The 19,549-nt window shown below is 31.3% G+C and overlaps 1 protein-coding gene across 5 annotated transcripts in view; it reads left to right on the top strand.

Annotated features, from left to right (window-relative positions):
• The window catches only part of LOC135128152 (band 3 anion transport protein), a 117,866-nt gene that overhangs the window by 45,551 nt on the left and 52,766 nt on the right, over positions 1–19,549 (top strand). For all 5 annotated transcript variants that reach the window (XM_064055037.1, XM_064055042.1, XM_064055039.1 and 2 more), the window contains exon 4: positions 8,304–8,724. In XM_064055037.1, coding sequence (XP_063911107.1) covers positions 8,304–8,724 — 421 coding nt within the window. The remainder of the gene's footprint in view (positions 1–8,303; positions 8,725–19,549) is intronic.

Genomic DNA, 19,549 nt, shown 5'->3' with positions numbered 1-19,549 from the left:
CCATTCCAATAAATCCAACGCTTCGTCTCGTCTCAATAAAATGTTAAATCTATTTAGAAGCTCATCGTTCATATTTTGCTCAAACTATCGACAGTAATTCTAGCATTTAAGATAGTCTCGATTAAAGTTCCACTGAATCACCTGGTGGTATGTTATATGTATATACCCAAAATTTGTCTGATCATCCCCACCAACAATTTGACGACGTCACCTCAAAATTTTGCTTAGGGTTAGTCAGGGAGAAAGGGAGTCCTTTTTAATAACTACGACATTATTGAAATCAAGCAAATGTACCATTTGTCACCGTTTCTACTATACATGTATAGTTGAACATGTGTTTTGCCGTGATTTGTGTTAAAATAGAAAATAGGTAATTGTTCGATAATTTGAAGGACTTGAAAATATTTTAATCGTGTAAATTGAATTGAAAACTCGGGTACACAACGCGATTTGTCAGGTCATTATCGGTGTCTGTTAATTCTGTAGGCCGTTGGGGTTATGTCAGGTTGATGACATTATTAATTTTAAACTGTGTATAGGAAAATAAATATTGGGTGGACTAATAACTCTCACACATTGATGGGTGAGACGGACCAGCAATATCACCGCCCAAATTGAAATACCATAATATACCAGCAGATGCAACCTCATTATCAAAAGATAGTCAACTGACACTATTTCATGTACAGAAACTTGAATATAAAGTCTTGTCAGGAGGTGTTACTAAAGAAATAAATCAGGATGACTATATCATACGTATATCATTCATAAAGTCAAAAACCGATTTAGGCAAGTAGCAAGTGTATTAAGATCTCTGGAGCATATTGAAAAACATGGAAAGAAGAAGAATATTTAAGTCGGTCCCAGAAGAAGATCTCAGTGACTTTGTGTCACAACAATCGTCAAGAATGTGGAGAAGAGTACACTAAAATTAAAAAAAAAAATGGTGGAAGATTATTTCGACAGGACTTCCCTCATTCCTGAAATACAGCCTAACAAATCCTGCTTCTTTGAGAAATTAAAAAATTTGCATTTGCGAAGTTTTATTTATGATAACCTCTATACATTCAACCGATAAATAATACCAATGACAGTGTAAAAAGCCAAATAACATCCTGTAAATGTATATTTGACATCCTATAATTTTTTTTGTTTGTCTCTGACGTTTCTTTTTTTTTAATGCACTTATTTGTTGTTATTCCAGTAGGCATATTGACTTATGCAACCTTTGTGGTATTTTTTTTTTATCATAAATATATATTTTAGTTATTAACTCCAGGTGAGATGGCTCACTATAGAATTTTTTTTTTTTTCGGAGAGTAACATTCGATTTTTATTAAAATGATACATTCGTTTCATTTATGTTTATATGTAGTTTACCAATACATTTTTTCAGATTTTATCTCAAACTCTCCCGGATTTACCCTAGTATGTGCTATTTACATTTTATAAATCGTAAGCTAAGGAAGTATTGTAATTGAAATAAAATTCGTAAAATCAAATTTTATTATTTTTCGAAAATGCTGGATATGTTTCATTCCTGAAGTAAAGGAGTGAGGGAAGTTTATCCTAGGCGTCTAGATTTTCGTAAAACAATAAAAAAATATTTCGCACAAATAAAACACCCGTTTATAGGTAAAGATCAGTGTATGACTTGAAATTTGTAGTAAATTGTGTTCGAAGACGCATAGTCCTCGCACAAAGTAATTACGACGTCATGCAAAAAGGCGGGTAAATGACGCGCATTGATTCTAAGACGAGGATGAAAAACTTCAAAATAACAATATTTTGCACTAAATACAAGCGGAAGTTGCATAGTTGCAAACTGACGAAATACTCTTGAATTGGCTACTGGAACAGGTTTGAAGTTGAAGTATATATTATTCTCGTTTAAGTTGGTGGTACATAAAACCCATTAGCAATGCGTTTCATGTGAGAAACTTCGCGACCGTGTAATCAATTATTAGAAACGCAACGATTTTTTGAAGAAGTGAGTACATGAATTTTACACTTTATCGTAAAGTGTTTGGTGTTCCGGATCCAGTGCTTTTAGCTTCTATTTTCGTGTATTAAAATTTCATTCCTTAAACCATTTTATAAAATTTGGACACCTTAGCTACCCAAATTGATGAGAGAACGTCATGGAATTGTTGGCGTAGATGATGAGACAATTTTTTGTTAGTTTTTCCATCTACACGATATTCCTAACATAGGTATAAACTTCAGACAGATAGACAAACGGGAGACTTATTGTTTCATAGTCTAGGGGTCATTAAACGTCTAGAAACTACACTCCGAGATTTCCATAAACAGTGATTTTTAAATAAACGTGATGAAAAATTTCGCTAACATGCTGAAAAGAAGATGACGATAAACTGTTTAAAAAAACTGTTCTTCTCTTCCGCTCTAGATAGCGAGATTTAGGAACAGGATATATTTAAAATTTCATAACAATAAACTCTGTTAATAATGGAGGCATTATACATTCTGAAAATATATTGAAAATCCCCTGCGCCAAACGTAGTGCTTGAGACCTGACAACGCCGTCACGAATTCCATCATATGCACGTACTCATGTGCATTTTAGCATTGTTATGGGTTTTGAACGTTGTCAACTCTGACTGGAACGCATAATACACCTTTGCACTGATCGATCCTTGGCCTGTTTGCTTTTGACGAGTTAATTTCTGCACGCTTTGCAATTAAACGCTTTGTTTTTGTTCATTATATCACACTGTTACTAAAAAAGGATTTAAATTTTATCCGAATTTGTTATTTAATCACTCATTTGCAACACCAGTCAACGAAAAAGCGTTCTTGTTGACACAAATTTTTGGTGCAGGTATGTTTTCAATTCTAACGGATTGACATGACTTACCGAGTTTACATTGTCACAACCTTAAACTCAAAAACCAGCTTTCATTCACCCACCAAAAATTAATGTTCACTGTATGTTCATTCGTACTCGTATTTATTGGTATTCAGCTTAATTTTTAAAAGAAGATCTTAAATTGTAGAGGAAATAATGTAAATGGATTATGTTGTTCCCGTTTGTAAGGTGAAACTGCCTCAGTCAGACAACCGTAGAAGGTAAAAAGTTACGTAAAAGTGCATTGTGCAGTAGTTATTCTTAAATAAATATTTTAATGGTTTAGATATTAATTGTCATTTATTAAAGCAGTTAAACGTGCAAACCCGTCTTACCATTTTTGTAAACCAAAATTTTTTTCTAATGCTTTTGTTAACAAGCAGCTAATTGGAAGCAACAGTAAAAAACATGTACGTTATTGTTAAATATCCTTTTAACCTCATTAAATTACTAGAGTTTTTGTTTTACAGACAAGTTCGGTATAAACTCTCTGTATTGCTTGGAGCTGTTACATGTAGTCATACTTTGAAACCATGAAAAAATTATAGCGTAGTCATCAATTGCTTGGAAGCATGACTCTCAACAGTAAACTAGGATGGGCTATGCTTAGACGCAACAAAATCACAAATGTATGGAAATTGTTTATAAATGCTATAGAAAAAGTATAGGTTATCTCATTTTATTTTTGTTCTAACTATTATATGTATTCTTTGTACTCTTCGAACATTACACATTTTAAATAAAAATGAAAACTATAAGAACAAAATATCCCGTCCCCATGAAATTTGCCTCGCTAGGTAACTGCTTATTTAATGCAGCCTTGGAAAACTGTAATATGGACCAGATACACCACACCCTTTGGAAGGTAGTTAAACCAATATTTATTTTACCTGAAGGAGTGTTGTAGTGTGACATAATTTAACAGTGTGTGTTGCTGAATCACCGAAAAATTTATCTTTACTGTACCGACACCCAGCAGCATAATGGAGTTCGTTCGTACACTATCGCATTTATTGCTTTCACCTTGTCTCATAATAATTTCTATGACATGTTTCTGAAATAAAGTTGAAAATTTAAATAACTGTAATGGGCATTAGTTTGTAAAATAACATGTACGTCCCATAAAATCCGGAAGCTACCGATCACATCACATTGAAGTAGTGAAACTGAGAAGTTAGTCAAAGGAGCTCCAATGGGACATTCGAACGCGACTCCAAATTTCCTCATCTTAATCAACGAGTTTACAAAAGCGCTCTCAGATGTCGAATAAACCACAAAAACGAACACTTCCGAAATCCAATTTGATGCGATGAAGATAATAGCGCTTCATAGTTTTGCAACAAAATTTGTAGTCACGTACATATTATCAAGCTTAATATGAAATTACAATGTTAATTTTCAGCTCATTTTAGCGCGTTGTAAGTTTTACGGGTAAATAAATTTTAATACTTTATGGTACAGTAAACTCCGTATCACTAGAGAAGTAACTATGAAATGTATACATACTCAGTTATTATTAGACAGCGGATTTCTGTCGGGCTACGTCACGATTATAGGTGGGGACGCGCTGGATCGCCGGGACTCAGTAGCGGGTGATAGATAATCATTGAATTTAATCGGTACTAATTCCATAAATATAATTAACGATTTATTAATCAAACGGCTAGGTAAATGAGAACGGGAATTAACAGTAGAGTGCAACGAAACAGCGTTATTCTAATCTCAAATAAACGAAGTGCAGTCCGTAACCGCAATGAATTCCCATCCCGTACGAGCCGTACCAAGTTTGGCCTTGCCTAGCCCGACAGAAATCCGCTCTCTAGTTATTATCTCACAAAATCTCTGTCGCTTCCAAATGGTAACAAAAATGCGATGTGTCAGGACAAATTTTTCAAAATTCGTATCTAATAATTCATTGTGATGACGTCATGAGCTTTTCAATTTTCATGTATGAGAATAAGAAACTGAAACAGGTTGCTTATGTTTACCTTTTTAGAACAGATATTAGGGTTTATGACATTTGGATAGCAGTAAATGAAACTATAATTCTAATGGGCAATAAGTTGCAAACATTGTAGTGGGAAAGTTATCTGTAGAAATATCTTCATCTCTTCCAAGAATTTAATGACGTATTTTCTTAATTCCTTCCCGTTTTTAGAACTGTGTGTATATACATGATATCTGAAAGAAATTACACAGAATAACGTTCAACCTTTTCATTTTTGGATTTATTGACTTTTCGGCTTTTCAGTGTCGTTTTTTCGATTTTTTAACTTTTCAGCTTTTCGATTTTCCAATTTCTCAATTTTTCGAATTTTCGAATATTCGATTTTTCGACTTTTCAATTTTTCAATTTTTCGAGTTGTCGATTTTGGTAGATATTTCAGTTTCTTATTTTTTAGATTATTCGATATTTCGATTTTCCGGGTTTTCGAATTTTCAATTTCTCAAATTATCGATTCGAAGTACCGATTTTTTCAATCCTCGATTTTTCGTCTTTACCACTTTTTAAATTTTTGGTGTTTTCGATTTTTCACTTTTCAAATATTTCAGTTTCTCGATTTTTCGACTATTCGATAACTCGATAATTGGTATTTCAACTTTCCGATATTTCGGTATTTTAGTTTTCGAATCTTTTATTTTTCCATTTATTGATTTAAGACATCAATTTTTCAATTTCTCGATTCTCCAATTTTTTACATTCGATTTTACGACTTTTCAAATTTTGATTTCTCGATTTTTTGACTTCTCGATATCTCGATTTTTTATATATTTAATGTTCTTCTGCTGAGTGGGAATGAAAACTAATTATAGAATCTAGGATGTGAAAAATTAAAAAAAGCGCTAATCGTAACGGTTTTTGTTAAAATCAGTCTTATCCTAGCAAGTACTAGCCCCACTCATCTGTCCTCTATTTTCTTGGAAAATGTCATTTGGCAAAATCATTATTATCGTAGCAAGTACTTGCCCCGCCCACCCACCCTTTATTTTCTTGGAAGGTATGTCATTTGCGAAAATCAGTCTTATCTTAGCAAGTACTAGCGCCTACCCTTTCTCATTCTAATTACTAATTTTGTTTCAGTTCAGTGTAAAATCATTCATTTGATTCAGATCGGTTAAAATCAATCACTCAAAAGGATACAGGGTGGGTGGGCGGGGCTAATTATGTTCTTCTGTCAACTGGGAGTGTAAACTAATAATGGAATAATGGAACAAAAATTAATAATAATTTCCTTTTTTATCTACAAATTTTTTATGAAGAGCTATTTTGACGAAACTTTAAAAATTGCTGTATTTCAATCAGCGATTTTAGAAAAACGGTAGAATTTTCCGAAGAAACGAAGACAAAAATGACTTCTGGATATCGAAATCTACAAGAAAATGTCTTCAACTAATTTTCGGATATAGTTGAAAATGGTCGAAAATGTCAAAAATACCAAAATCTGTCATATCTTATCAAATACTTTTTTTTTTATTAAACAAGAATTATTTTTAAAGGTGTTTGCAATTTTTTGTTTTTCATAGTAAATGTCTTGACGTTTATTTCCAAATTATCAGAACCAAAGAGCTAACTCTGTTTTACTTAAAAAAATTGTGGTAATAAACATCAAAGACTGATATGCAAACTTGTTGTTGGTTGTGTTTTGAATTTTTTAGGTAAGGAGCTTCTCATGAATAACCTGCAGTTGTTCTATTTACTAGACCATGAAACATCCACAAAATAAAGTTAATAAAGCGGCACAAAGTAAATGGTTACACTTTTAGCTTCAGCGGGAATTTTTTTTACATTAAGAATGCTTTTTTTAAGATTATTGTTTACTCAGTTTGCTGTAAAACATGGTTTGTGTAACGTAACAGTTTTCCAATAAGTTCTAATTAAAAATGTTTTTAATACATACGAAAACAGTCCAAAGAAATTAAAATTGGAACCATCATGGTTGTCTTCATTTATCAAACTGATTAATACTTTTTTTGAAGTTTTTATCACCATAATTTGTTTCTTATGCAGATAGTTGTTCTGAATTAATTTTGACTCATCTGTAGAATTGAAACACCGTATGTAATGAACACTTTCAGGAATTACCATGTTAATGAACCTTTTCTGTGGTTCATTTTACCATATCTCAGTAGAAAAACATAATTTTATGTCACTGATGACTGTTTTTTTAAGTTCATACTTTGATATTGCAACGTAAACTTCAAAGGAGTAATCATTTTTTGTTACGTTAAGTGGTGCAGCAGAAAATGTTTTTCCTGTCGAATTCATGGAACGCAGTAAAGTACAGAAAAATTGTAGCTCTATAAAAGGTAAAATAATTTGTTTTTTGGTTAAGTTTTTAGCGAGTATCTAAAATAACGAACGTTAAAAACATTGCTCTAGTTTCCTCTCGATACCTCAACGTATGGCGTAGCGAAGTCTAACAATAATTTGAGGTTAAATCGACAATTCGGAGTTCGGATAGAGACGTGCGATCTACTTCGTTCAAAGTTTGACAGTGACAGATGTCAGATGTGAGATATACGATGTTAGCTACGCCATACATTCAGAAAACATCTGTGCATCGAATCGTAACTAAAGATGTATTTTACATTTATATACCTACATACCTATGTAACAAAATGTTGCTTAAATTTATGATTTTCACTAAATAGACGTTTGAATATAGACATCAAGATGGTGAGGGGAGTTTTAAGTGGATTTAATTTATTTAAAGAAAAAATTGTGTTTAGATAGTGCGAAAAAGTTGCTTATTTTTGAATGAAATTAAGGTTAGGAGTTTGTAACTGATTACGAAAATTTGTTAAATTTGTTTACAATGTGAAACTTTTTCTTTTAATTTTTTACTTTCTAAGCGAAAGCTGATTTTTGGAAAGTACAAAACCAACTGTTCTGAAATTTTGCGACATCTTAACAGTTCTCATAGATATAAATGTGGTAACTGCTTATCCCCATTAACCTCATCTTATCAAAATATTATAGGACTATACACTTGAGGTTTGTCAGTGCGGTCATATTTTTAAGCCTGCGTGTTCAGATTTTTGAAAAAACATTTTAAAATTGTATAAGAAAATTTTTCAGTTTTTCTTAGATATACTAAACCAATTGCTGTGAAATTTAGGTCATGCTTTGAGGCTATGATTAGCCTGACGGTAGTACTATCTGAACTCTTTAAAAAATCATTGTTGTGATGATGAAATTCTTGGTTAAATTTGGAAAAATATACTTTGTTTTGTGCCAATGAAAGAGAAAATTTCGGACCATCGTATTGTTGAGTTAGATGATTTTTAAAATATCTTCACAACCTGTTTGCTTTTTTGAATATAGGTTTGAGTATTCTACTGCTTCTTAGCCAACTAAACTACCTGATTGATCAATTTTATGAAACATTTAGTGAATCAAATTTTTAATTAATTTAATTGTTTTCTCTTGCAGAACACCGAAAGAAGAGTTACCCGCACATGCACACGCCTATCAAAATCGGCTCAAAGTCGATGAGACGTCGTACATCTTCGCATCAAATCACTCCTAATTCTACGCCTCCTTATGGAACATCCCCCAAAGAATCCATCGCATCCCCCGTTTCCACCTCCGACCAGCCGTCAGCTCCCACACACACCCCCGTTCCTAGCATCAAGTCTCCCAACGTAGACTCGGATACGGGTCCGCTCAGCTCTTTTACTTTGGCAGAAGAATCTGACACAGCTGCCAACAGTTCCGAGTCGGAATGCGTTCTGTCCGAACCCTGTGGCTATAGAAGCCCTAATGAATTTTCGCCAGAAAGAAAAGTACAATTTATCAACAGTGAAACAAGGGATACTTTCGACGTCGATGGACTTAAAGACAAAAAGAAAAGGTGAGTTACCAGAGAAAGATCAAAAGATTTCGTGTATTTCGTTTTTAAGGGTGGAACTTTTAGTTTCGTCGCAATCATTACTCCTTGGGAGAACTTTAATATTGGCCATCTTGTCTCTAACACTTGCAAACTTTAAAAGTTAATTATGCCAGTTAGAACGTGTACGTTTTTGATTAATGGGGGATCAAACTTTTTATTAAAAATTCGTTTTGATCTCCACAGTTTGCGTTAGGCTAAAACTACTGAGACGAATTATATTTTGGTGTGGCCAACGTGCAGTAGAAAAAAAAAATTACTTCTACTTCTCAAACTTACGCCAGGGAGGTATTGTAAGAGTATTTGATGAATTGTTTCGTTTTCATCTTAGTGATTTGATTAGACAGATCTTAATCTCCGAAACTATTGAAGTATTTTTTGTGAAATGTTATATCTATTTCACCTATCTGTCTATAGGTGGTAAAACCCAATCAAAATTTGTTCGTCCCTCTCAAAACTTTGGTGAGTAATTTCAAAAGTTTACAAGATAAACCTCACTTCGAATATGAATATATTGTTGTGCAACTATTGGAGCAACTTATTTTATATTAATTAAGTTAAAAACGTATATTTAATTTTCTCGAAATTGTAACAAATTGTAACGTAGTGAATGGTAATACATTGATTTTAAGTCTCCATTGAGCAATGTTGTTTCAGTTACATTATGAGATAAATTTAGAAACAAGGGAGATGTCATTAACGTTTGACCGAATAGTGGACTGTCCAGTGAAGTTGGAAATATCTGGCTTCAGATGTTGCCTTGTAATACATCTGCAGTTATCAATGGTTGTTTGAAATCTAGTTAATTAATACTTGTTCGTTCTTTCTATATAAATAAGACTTAATTACAAGTAATTAACAATTAATTAATTAACAGATAATTAATTGAATCTATAATATGGGAGCTTAGCAAGTAATAAGTTACGCTTTATTTTATCACGCTTTGGAATAATCAAACACAACAAGGATTAATGAAACTTTTTCATCCACAGTACGGATTAAAATATCGGATAAACGTAATAGAGTAGTAACCGTAGGTACTGTGATTTTATCTAAAGGCTTGACTGATGGTTCACACTATCATTTATTTTCATAAAATGCGTTTTGAAATTTTGGACAGGTTTAAGACTTGTGCTGCTCGGACGTAGTTCATTCAGAGATCCGGGGGAGTTTACTTTGGGTAGAGATCTAATTAAGGCTGTTTTACAAGCAGTAAGAGAACAGCCGCACTCAATACAACAGTTAATTAATAGGTAACATGGGAAAGTGTAGTTGGATTACACAACTGGATAGTTTCTAAAGAAATGTAGTCTTCATCGTTTCATTAACAAAGTGAAGTAGAGCTCAGAAATGTCATTTTTTACACGGGTTTGTATTTTACGCATTTTAGGGAGCAACAACAATGGATTGTGATACGAAAGAGCTAGATTCTAAGTTTTCGAAAAAAAGAAAGTACGACGACAGTTATCGGTTTTATTCCGGTTAGTAATGCAGAACATCCGGATGGGTAATGCATTGCTTGTAGCAAAGTTCTGGGAAACAACTCTTTATTGATTATTTTTTTTTTACAAAAATTTTTTGAAGAATTTCGCATTTTTTATATTAATACCTAATTTGTTAAAAGTCTATTATAAAGTTAAGTTTATGGGTACGAATCTTGGGGTTCCGTAAAATTTAAACTTGTCTCCTGGGGTTCCATGATCAAAAAAGTTTGGGAACCGATGATCTAGAGTCTAGACCAAACTAAACTGTTCAAGTGATCAAAGAAGATTCCATTATTAAAAAAATGCTGAATTTTCCCAAAATTTCTAAAGAGTTTGTTGTGTTCTGCAACAAATTGTAGAATTTTATACTGTTATTATTATCATTCGGAAAAGCTGGATACGTTTTAGACTTTACTAAAGAGGGTTCTGTTTAAATAACCTTGGGCCATTTTTTTACCGATAAGTCATTTAATGACAATCACTTAACCATATCTTGCGATAATATCGTAGATTTTTAAGATATGGATAGACACATTTTGATTATCATTTTGTCATCTATACATTAATCCTAAAATGACATTTAAAATTTAAGATAATCAGTTTCGTAGTTTCCGAAATTTTCTGTGGAATAAACGAAAGGCCGACATTGTGCTCAAACTAAAGCGAAATTGTTCATTATTAATTAACTTAAATTCGGATATGATTTATTTAAATTTAGGACTGTTTCATCTTAGTATGTATTAATTTATGATCAGGTGTTGCTTTCCACGTTCCAAATTTCTTTGTTCAATATTAACTTACAAGATGGATGAAAACAATGGGAAAGAAGTTTTTGTTTTCTGAGTTATGTTTAATTGTTTTTTGTTAATGTATGTTTATATAATTTCGGCTTTGAGGAAGCGCGCCAGTTATGGGGCCGAAATATCAGCATTAATAAAAAATTGGTCGAAAGTTATTTTATCCCTCGCTTCTGAAGTGTAATAAAACATATCCAGCTTTTTCGAAAACTTACAAAATTTGATTCTGTAATTTTTTTATGAGAACCTCTGTAAGTTAAAGTAAAGATATGTTGTAACGTTAAAGTAAATGTGAAGAAGCGTGCTACGCATATGTTTCAAGTGAATTTCTCCATTACAAAATTTTGTGATACTTTATCAACATTTTTGCAAGGACACTTTTATCAGTTTAGATAGGTGCAGTGTAATACTAACAATAAAACTATTCAGTAACTCCACACGAAATGAGTCTGAGTGAATAAAAAATGAAATAAGTTGCACAAATATGAGAATGTTGAAAATCAGAAGTTTAAAGTCTTAATCATCCGAGATAATATTTTTTTCTAAAAAAAAATACTTGTTAATGTAAAATATTTAGTCTTTTTTAAACCATACTCATGTTAACACTTTTATTAGCTCTTTGTGCTTGGTTTGATTCAATTGTATTTTCGCTAGAACAAAGCACATGAAAATCTTAAATACTTATAAATAAATAATAAATACATTGAAGGATGAATTTTAATATGTCATGTACAAGACACCTAAAATCTACTTACTCCTCGTATTTTTAAGCGTTGGATATACATCAGATTTTACACACAGCCGTGACTGTATTTTAATAAAAATTTATAGGGATGGTTTAAACCAATTCACCCGCAAGTTAAAATTGATATGCAAAATAAAAAATTGATTATCTAGCTATTGAGTTCATCAAATTTCTCGAATGGAAAAGCAGAAGCTCTAAAAAAATGTAACGGGTGTGACAAGTCCGAACGTACAAAAGTTAAAATTAATTGAAATTAACATTGATTCCAAACTGCTCTTGATGGTGAGTGCAACTTATATGACATTAAAAAAAATATTTGTGCAGGGTGTTACTGAAATGCACGTATGAAAAAATTATTAGTGTTCTGTGAACTCTAAGGATTGAAACAAACCTTGGTTTTTTAATCAAAATTATACAAAGGAAAATTGACCTCTATCTTTGGCTCTTGTACACTGGTGGCAAATAAATAGTATAAACCGTTCAGAGTGTTTTTAGACAAAGGTATCTAGTAATATTTACATATACGTAATTTCCATTTTTACTAGTTACCACAAAATGACAAAAGGGAGTAAATAAAATAACTGAATAATGTCACCATCGCTTTTGCCCGCTTCTTGTGCTTCAGAAGTGTTAGTAGTGTTAGCCTTTTGTTTCTTGATCCATGGATCAAGAAACAAAAGGCAAACTGTTTTTTTTTTGCAACTGTGAGAGTAATATGCAAAAGGTAACCGTTCTCAAGTCAAAAACGTTAAAATATTAAAACGTTAATAAAATTGTTCTTCTTGTGATATAATTTTATTTTATTATGCCAGTTTTACTATAATTTTTAACATTTCACGTATGTAAGCCGTTACACTATTTAAAGTGATGCAGTATAAAATTACATGGGTTATTCCAAGTAATTTATGACCAAAAACTCTTACCAAGTCTTCGTTAGTTTGTGTATTGAAGGAAAAGCAAAAATGGTTTTGAAATTCGCAGAAATAGTAAAATTTGTCTTTAAGACATTATACTCAATTTTCTACCAATCACACCCGTGACGCCATATTTTGTTTTCTCAGTCTCTTACCCATTAGTTTATCTCGTCAATTTTTTTCTAAAAAATTCTTGACACTGTAATCTACATGCTGCCAATTGTATTTGTTCTAAAATATCTCTGATTTAAAAGAAAAAGGAAAAAATGTCCACACTCTTGTCACAGCCGTTACATATGGATTTCCTGTATTCTAATTCCAATTTTTCGGGAAAATGGAGTTAGCCGTTCCTGATTAATCAGTAAAATAAATTGGTTCATTCTTTTTTTTTGAGTCACTCTGTATAAGCATTGAAAAATGAATGTAATGATAAATTACAAGTATAGACTCATGTTTTGCATATTTTAGATATAATTTATTTGGCAGAATTTTGGATAACGCCATCAGTTTTAGGTTAAATACATAAACAAAATTCGTTGCTTTGGATTTTATTAAAATTAAAACTTTAGTATTACGACATGAATTGTCAAACTCGGAAAAATCTGTACGACCTGGTTGATTAAGGTTAATAAGTGAAAAATGTGTTTAATAAACTGTGAACTGCATACTCCAAAAATGATTTTTTCAGGTTATTTCGACGCAATCCTGCAGCCAAATATTTATTTTAATTTAAAAATAACATCAACATTTTTTATATTGGTGAGTTTAATGCACAAACCTAAACTGTTAAAAAAGTATGGGTGATGTAATGATTCAATTTTGTAAGCGGTTAAATAAAATAAACATAATTTTAGGAAACTACAATTTTTGCATTGTGTTAAGTTTGTATTTTCTTGTAGATGTTGTTAATTGTATGAATATTTGAACAATTTCTGTCAATACTTCAAGAAGCTACTTATTTGTGTTTGGCATTTTTATTCTTTACTTCTTCAAAGCGGCTGCTATAGCGGAGATCGTAATAATGAATACGGGGCCACATTTTCACGCAAAAACTCAATTAATGCGTCAAAGCATTCGTTTGATAAAAGCTTAACATCGGATGATTACAGGAATATCCTGGTCGAATAAAAACCATTGGAATAATTTCGATTTACTTTTTTACATTGGTTACAATTTGAGTTTACAGTGATTTTATATGATAGTTTGTCAAGTGAACACTTCCTAAGATACTTTTACCACCTTTTTTTTTGTATAATATTTAACAAAAACTCCAAAAATATTCTTAATGACTACACTTTGCATTAGTGCAAAATGAATTGCCAGAAAACTAGAAAAGATTGTAACACATAATATCGATGGACGCGGAATCACAGCCTGAGCTCACATTTAATGTTTTTAGTGCAGTTTTATTTCTTGAACATAAAATATTGTAATAGAGTCATTTTGCTGAATGTCTAACTTTATATTTCTCGACGTTTGACAAGTTATTGCACACGCAAGTGTCGGTTTTCCGTTTCAGGTTGTCTGTCTGCTTACGACTGTGTAAGACAGATAAGACAGATTATGCAAATAATAAAATGCTAGTTAACATATGTCTGTTCCTACAAAAAATTTAATGCCATCTCAAATTTTATTAAGTAAAATACCTCTTGAAATTCAGATTGCAACTTATTCCCTTTGTAATGAATCGAGATTTTTAACCTATTTTATTAGACATACAAAATAGAAAGTGTTTTGTACTTCAGGCGGGAGCAGAGTCTGCCCAAATAACTTCAAACCTTTTTTTGTTCAAATTTTCACAGTTACATTAACATCATTAATGTTAATTTTTTATATTTATTAAAGGAATGTTAAACGTCAAGAATAACGAGTCGATAAACTCTTTGTTGTTTGTCCAGACTCATATTATTGTGTAATTAGAGACATAATTAAGCATTCTCTTTAAAGGAAATAACAGTGTATTTTGTAACTGTTTTCATCCTTTCACAAAACAAATTCATGAAAATAAAACATGATACGAAAGCAAAGTGTTGTGTTAAAGCTTTTTTTACTGATTGTAGCATTTTTAATATGCAGCGACTGTTAAATTGCTTATTAAAATTACGTGTCAATCAATTCTTTTAATTATTACACTTTGGCTTCGCTTTTAACATGAATCGCTGATGGACGCGTAGCAAACCACTTTGACTATAAATAACATCGTCGACAATGTAACATCTGTAGATAATAGAACATGGCCGTGCTGTTGAGCTTTGAATTATTGTAACACTATACCTACGCAACTGAAATCGACAGAAACAACGTACCTTGTGATAATAGTATCGTTTTACTCACCATTGTTGCGGAACTGTGCACATATTTTATTTTTTGTGTCAAAAATAAATAACCAATCAATTGAACAAAAACGAAAAATATGTTTCAATATTTCGACGACCTCTTAAATAATTACGTGATAACATAATTGGGACCTGCTTTGCTGGGAGCTTAATTCGCAACGTCTGTAACTGCTATGATTCATCAAACACAAAAGTGCGGCCTTGTTTTCAAGTTAAAAAGAAAAAAAACCTTTAAAACCCATTATTTTTTTTATATAAATGAGAAATATAAAACGTTAGGGATTGGTAGCAAGTATTACAATAGAGGAACAAAAACACCGAGTTTATAAGGATTCATCTTTTTATTATAAAATTCAAAGTAATTTTTTCACAGACGTAGTAAAATTAACACTGCCGGCATATTTTTTTCTTTTTAAAAAAATTAATTTTACTAATATAAGTAGTAAGTAACACCATATTTAGGTTACATTAGAGTGCCTTGATATGACTTGTTCTAGAATAATGAAATGGAAGAAAAATGTAAAACACCCTTTTTGGAAATGGCCCAAAAATTGTAAAATTTGCGAAATGTAGAGATCTCTTAATAACTCTTTATTGTAACACTATACGTTAAAAGACGATGCTCTTCCAGTACATGTTCTTTCGGATTATTAAAAAAAATATCCGTTGTTGTGTCTGACTTAGAAAATCAACTAAGTAATAAACAAAAACTGCTTTTGGAACATGATAAAAAATTATTAATTTAAAATCTCAACTTTCAAGTCTAAATTTGAGCTTAAACATTCAAAACTTTGGAAACAATGTTAATGAAGTTAAAAATATAGAAAAAGCATTAAAATTAAATTTGCTGCGGATACTCTAGCTATCAAACTCTTTTCAAATTTAACTTCCCCTGCCGTCCTTAAGAACATCAAAGAGAAAAGTAGAGCATATTAAATTTATGCCAGGGATCCTCCTTAAAATGTTGTAGTATTTAACTCTTTTAAATGACTTTGAAAAAGACTGCTCTTTATCGTTGAATGAAAAGCAATATCTCCAGGGAAACATTAACATGTTTAGGACTGCAACTCAGCGGATCTAGTAGCTACATATATCCGATGGTTGTTTATGTATTTTACTGGGAATTCGGTAGATGTAAAATCTTTAATCATGCATCTTCGCGAGATTATTGATCTTTGCATCAAAATAGGATTAATTTGACTAATATAACATCTGACGTGGGCTCTTCTAATCGATCAGTTTAAAAAGGTTTTGGCATACGATGTAGTAAATTTGTGGTAAAACACTTTTTGTTGAATCCACTTGATAGTTGCAAAAAAATATTTTTTATTCCTCGTGTTTTTAAAAATATTCGTTCGGCTTTAGTAAATAACAAAATTATAGTATTACCTGACGAGATTTTCTTAAAATATGAACTTTTCCAATGCAGTAGAAATGAATAATTTCGGAAATTTTTAGAAAAATTAGCTCCTTTAAAGAACGCTTTGTAAAATATAAATCATTTTAATAAAATGAAAGTTTCGTTGGCATAGAATTTGATAAATTTTAGTATAAGAGCCGTACTGCAGTTTATCAAAAAAAATTATGAAGCACCTGGAATAGATAAAAAACTTCAACAACTGTTAGCAAATGGTCTTTCAAAAGTAACACCTTGTCCATCTCAAAATTAAACATAGTGAAACCCTGCAGTTTCTTGAAGAAATTACTTATTTCAACATGTAACTATTGACAAAAAAAGTCAGTGGAAGTCAGTTCAATGGAGAATTATTTTATCGGCCAAAAGTATTTAGACTTCCGAGATTATTTTCTCAGTACAAGAAATTATCAATTTTTATACACTTGATGATTTAGTCACAAAAAAGAAATTCCCGATCCACTGCAATTCAGATGTTTATTTATTATTATTATTTTTTTGTATTATTTAGTGTCTACAATTTACGAGTAACGAAGAAAGTTATTCAAATTTAATGAAAATAATGTAAATCTTTTATCACATAATTCGTGCCCTAAAGTCAAAACAGTTAGTGAGCTTTTTTAACAAGAAATAAACTTGTCAAGTGACCGGAAATATAATAGTATCACAGTGTCACACAAAATGCTCTATGTAACGCCACATAAAGTGTAAACAATGTTTTAAAAGTCATAATTTCGAAGAAATTGAGAAATCATATAAAATTTACTTGTTTGAATAAATTTAAACTTAACCGTTTAGTTTTTCCTGCACATTAGATTGTCCAGTTATTTGTTATTCTAGAAATTCTTTTTATGAATTTATCAAAATACATACCAGAGAAAAATTAAGGTCTTACGAATCTGTCGGTATTTGAGTATAACATAACAAAATGAAAAGGTCCTAAATTTTAAGATACTCATTTTTCACAACATAAACAATATTTTGAAAAAATTTTCATTTTTTCGAGTCGATTTTTTTTTTTAAAGAACAAAAAAGTGTAATTAAAAGGAGAGTATTAAAAACTAGAGGACATTCTAAGAAAAGTAGAAGGTTGGGTATGCGAGATAATATTATTAATTATGGATTAGTTAATAGCAATATATGCTTTAACAAATTTAATAATAATAGTAAGTACTATGAAAAAGATAGTAAGACGGATTCAGAAACTGCAAACTTACTTAATAGCGGAGGATCTTATCATTTAATTAGTTAATGATAACACGACTTCAATTATGTTTAAGCTCTTGTTAGGATTATGAGAGACAAGTGGGATTCCTGTAACTGTAATTTTTGTACTCTGGTGAGCGGGTAAAGAATAACAACAATAGTAGTAATAAAGACAAATCCCTAAAATACCTATAAATTTGTTCTGGTAGGATTTTTTCAAGAAGAAAAAGACACGATTTCGTAAATAAGACGAATAATTAAATTTCAATTATATTTTTCAGTATGTATTCTAATCAGTAAATCCTAACTCATTGGTGTGCTCATATCATAAGTCTATTGTGTAATACTTGACATAAATTGTCATAAAATTTGGTCGTCAAAATCAATAATTTTGAAATAGGTTTTTAAACTTGTATAAGATATTACTACATTACTACACTTAAAATGTTAAAATAAATTGTTACCAACAACCTGTCGAATCAATCATGGCTCCTAGAATATGAAGCAGTAAGTCCAGCGTTTCCTCTTTCGGTCTGTCAGTCTGTCTATCGTCCGTTGGCGATTTTATTAGACATCTCAAAATTTTGTAGAATAAGTGTCATTTGAAATGCATGCTTTCTTAGGTGTAATTACTCGTATTTGTTAGAATTGTTTACACAGGATGTTCCAAAAAGTTAATGAATGAAGATTATTTTATTGATTAAACATAAAATGACATATTATATTATTCGTGAGGAAAGTTCTATATAATCTGCTTAAGTTAAGACCACGTTGAGAGACGAGAAAGGTTTTAAAATTTTATGTTCATAAGTGCTTACTTGACAAAGTTATGATGTAACCATATTTTTGTAAACTTTTTTCATGGCGAATAAAACCTGTACTCGTATGTTATCACAAAATTTTCAATCTCTAGATATAAATATGAAATTAAAACGACATTTTACAATTTGGCGTAGGACCTATGTACATAACATTTTTTTTATTTAAGTAATAAACAGCCCCGATTTAATTACTACAGAATATTGATTAAATTTTATTCTTTGTTATGGCTATATTGTTCTATTATTTGTCGTACGAGCTGAGTTTGTAAACATAAAATATTAATCAACGTCGTTGGCGTATAACGGATAATGCTAGGGTGTCCGCTTGGTATGTGAAAGGTTCCCGGTTTCGATCCTTGACACTTCCAAGTTTTTCTATTGTTTCAGAAGAGCTCCATGTAGTTTCGCTGGAATTTTTAAAACACAGTAATGTTAGGAATCTTCGTTGATCACTCGGTGCACGGTAACACTATAATGTTTATTACCCCACAGCACTGAAAACACTAACATTGTCCAGCCTATTCACTTATTCAGTTTAGTTTTGTCTAGAGAAAATAAAAAATTATTAGTGACTTAACGATTAGACACCGAAAGCGTTGGTTTAGTTTCAGGAATAGCTACGTTTTACCTCATGATTGTAAACTTATTTTATTTTATGGTTCTATTTATGTGAACCTACTAATTGGCACTAACATGTACAGTGTTTTGTGTTTAATGAAGAATCAAATGATTTAAATACCAAGCAAAGTAGGTATATCTATAAAGTATGCAGAGTACCATAATAAAAATTTTAGTTATAAATATAATCAAATTGATTTTGGCACTTCTGGTTTAGTGGAAATGTAGAGAACTCTTGTTGTTTATATGAGGTTTTTCTATTTATACATTTTAATTTCCCGGGAGTAAGCGTCATTTTGACAAATGTTTTCTCGACGTCTTACAACTTGTGCCTACAATACGAAAATGTCGCTCTTCCATTTCTATTTGATTAGACAGTTAATCTCCTAAACTATTTGGATTGATTGTGAATTTTTGCGTTACTAGTGTTACATTATACGTAACAAAATTGTTA

The sequence above is a fragment of the Zophobas morio genome, unplaced genomic scaffold (genome assembly GCF_036711695.1).
Source record: "Zophobas morio isolate AGI-343-1 ecotype UQ-CSIRO unplaced genomic scaffold, CSIRO_AGI_Zmor_V1 ptg000012l, whole genome shotgun sequence".
NCBI lineage: Eukaryota > Metazoa > Arthropoda > Insecta > Coleoptera > Tenebrionidae > Zophobas > Zophobas morio.
Note: the sequence above shows the minus strand (reverse complement) of the source record. Positions and strands in the feature narration are given on the sequence as shown.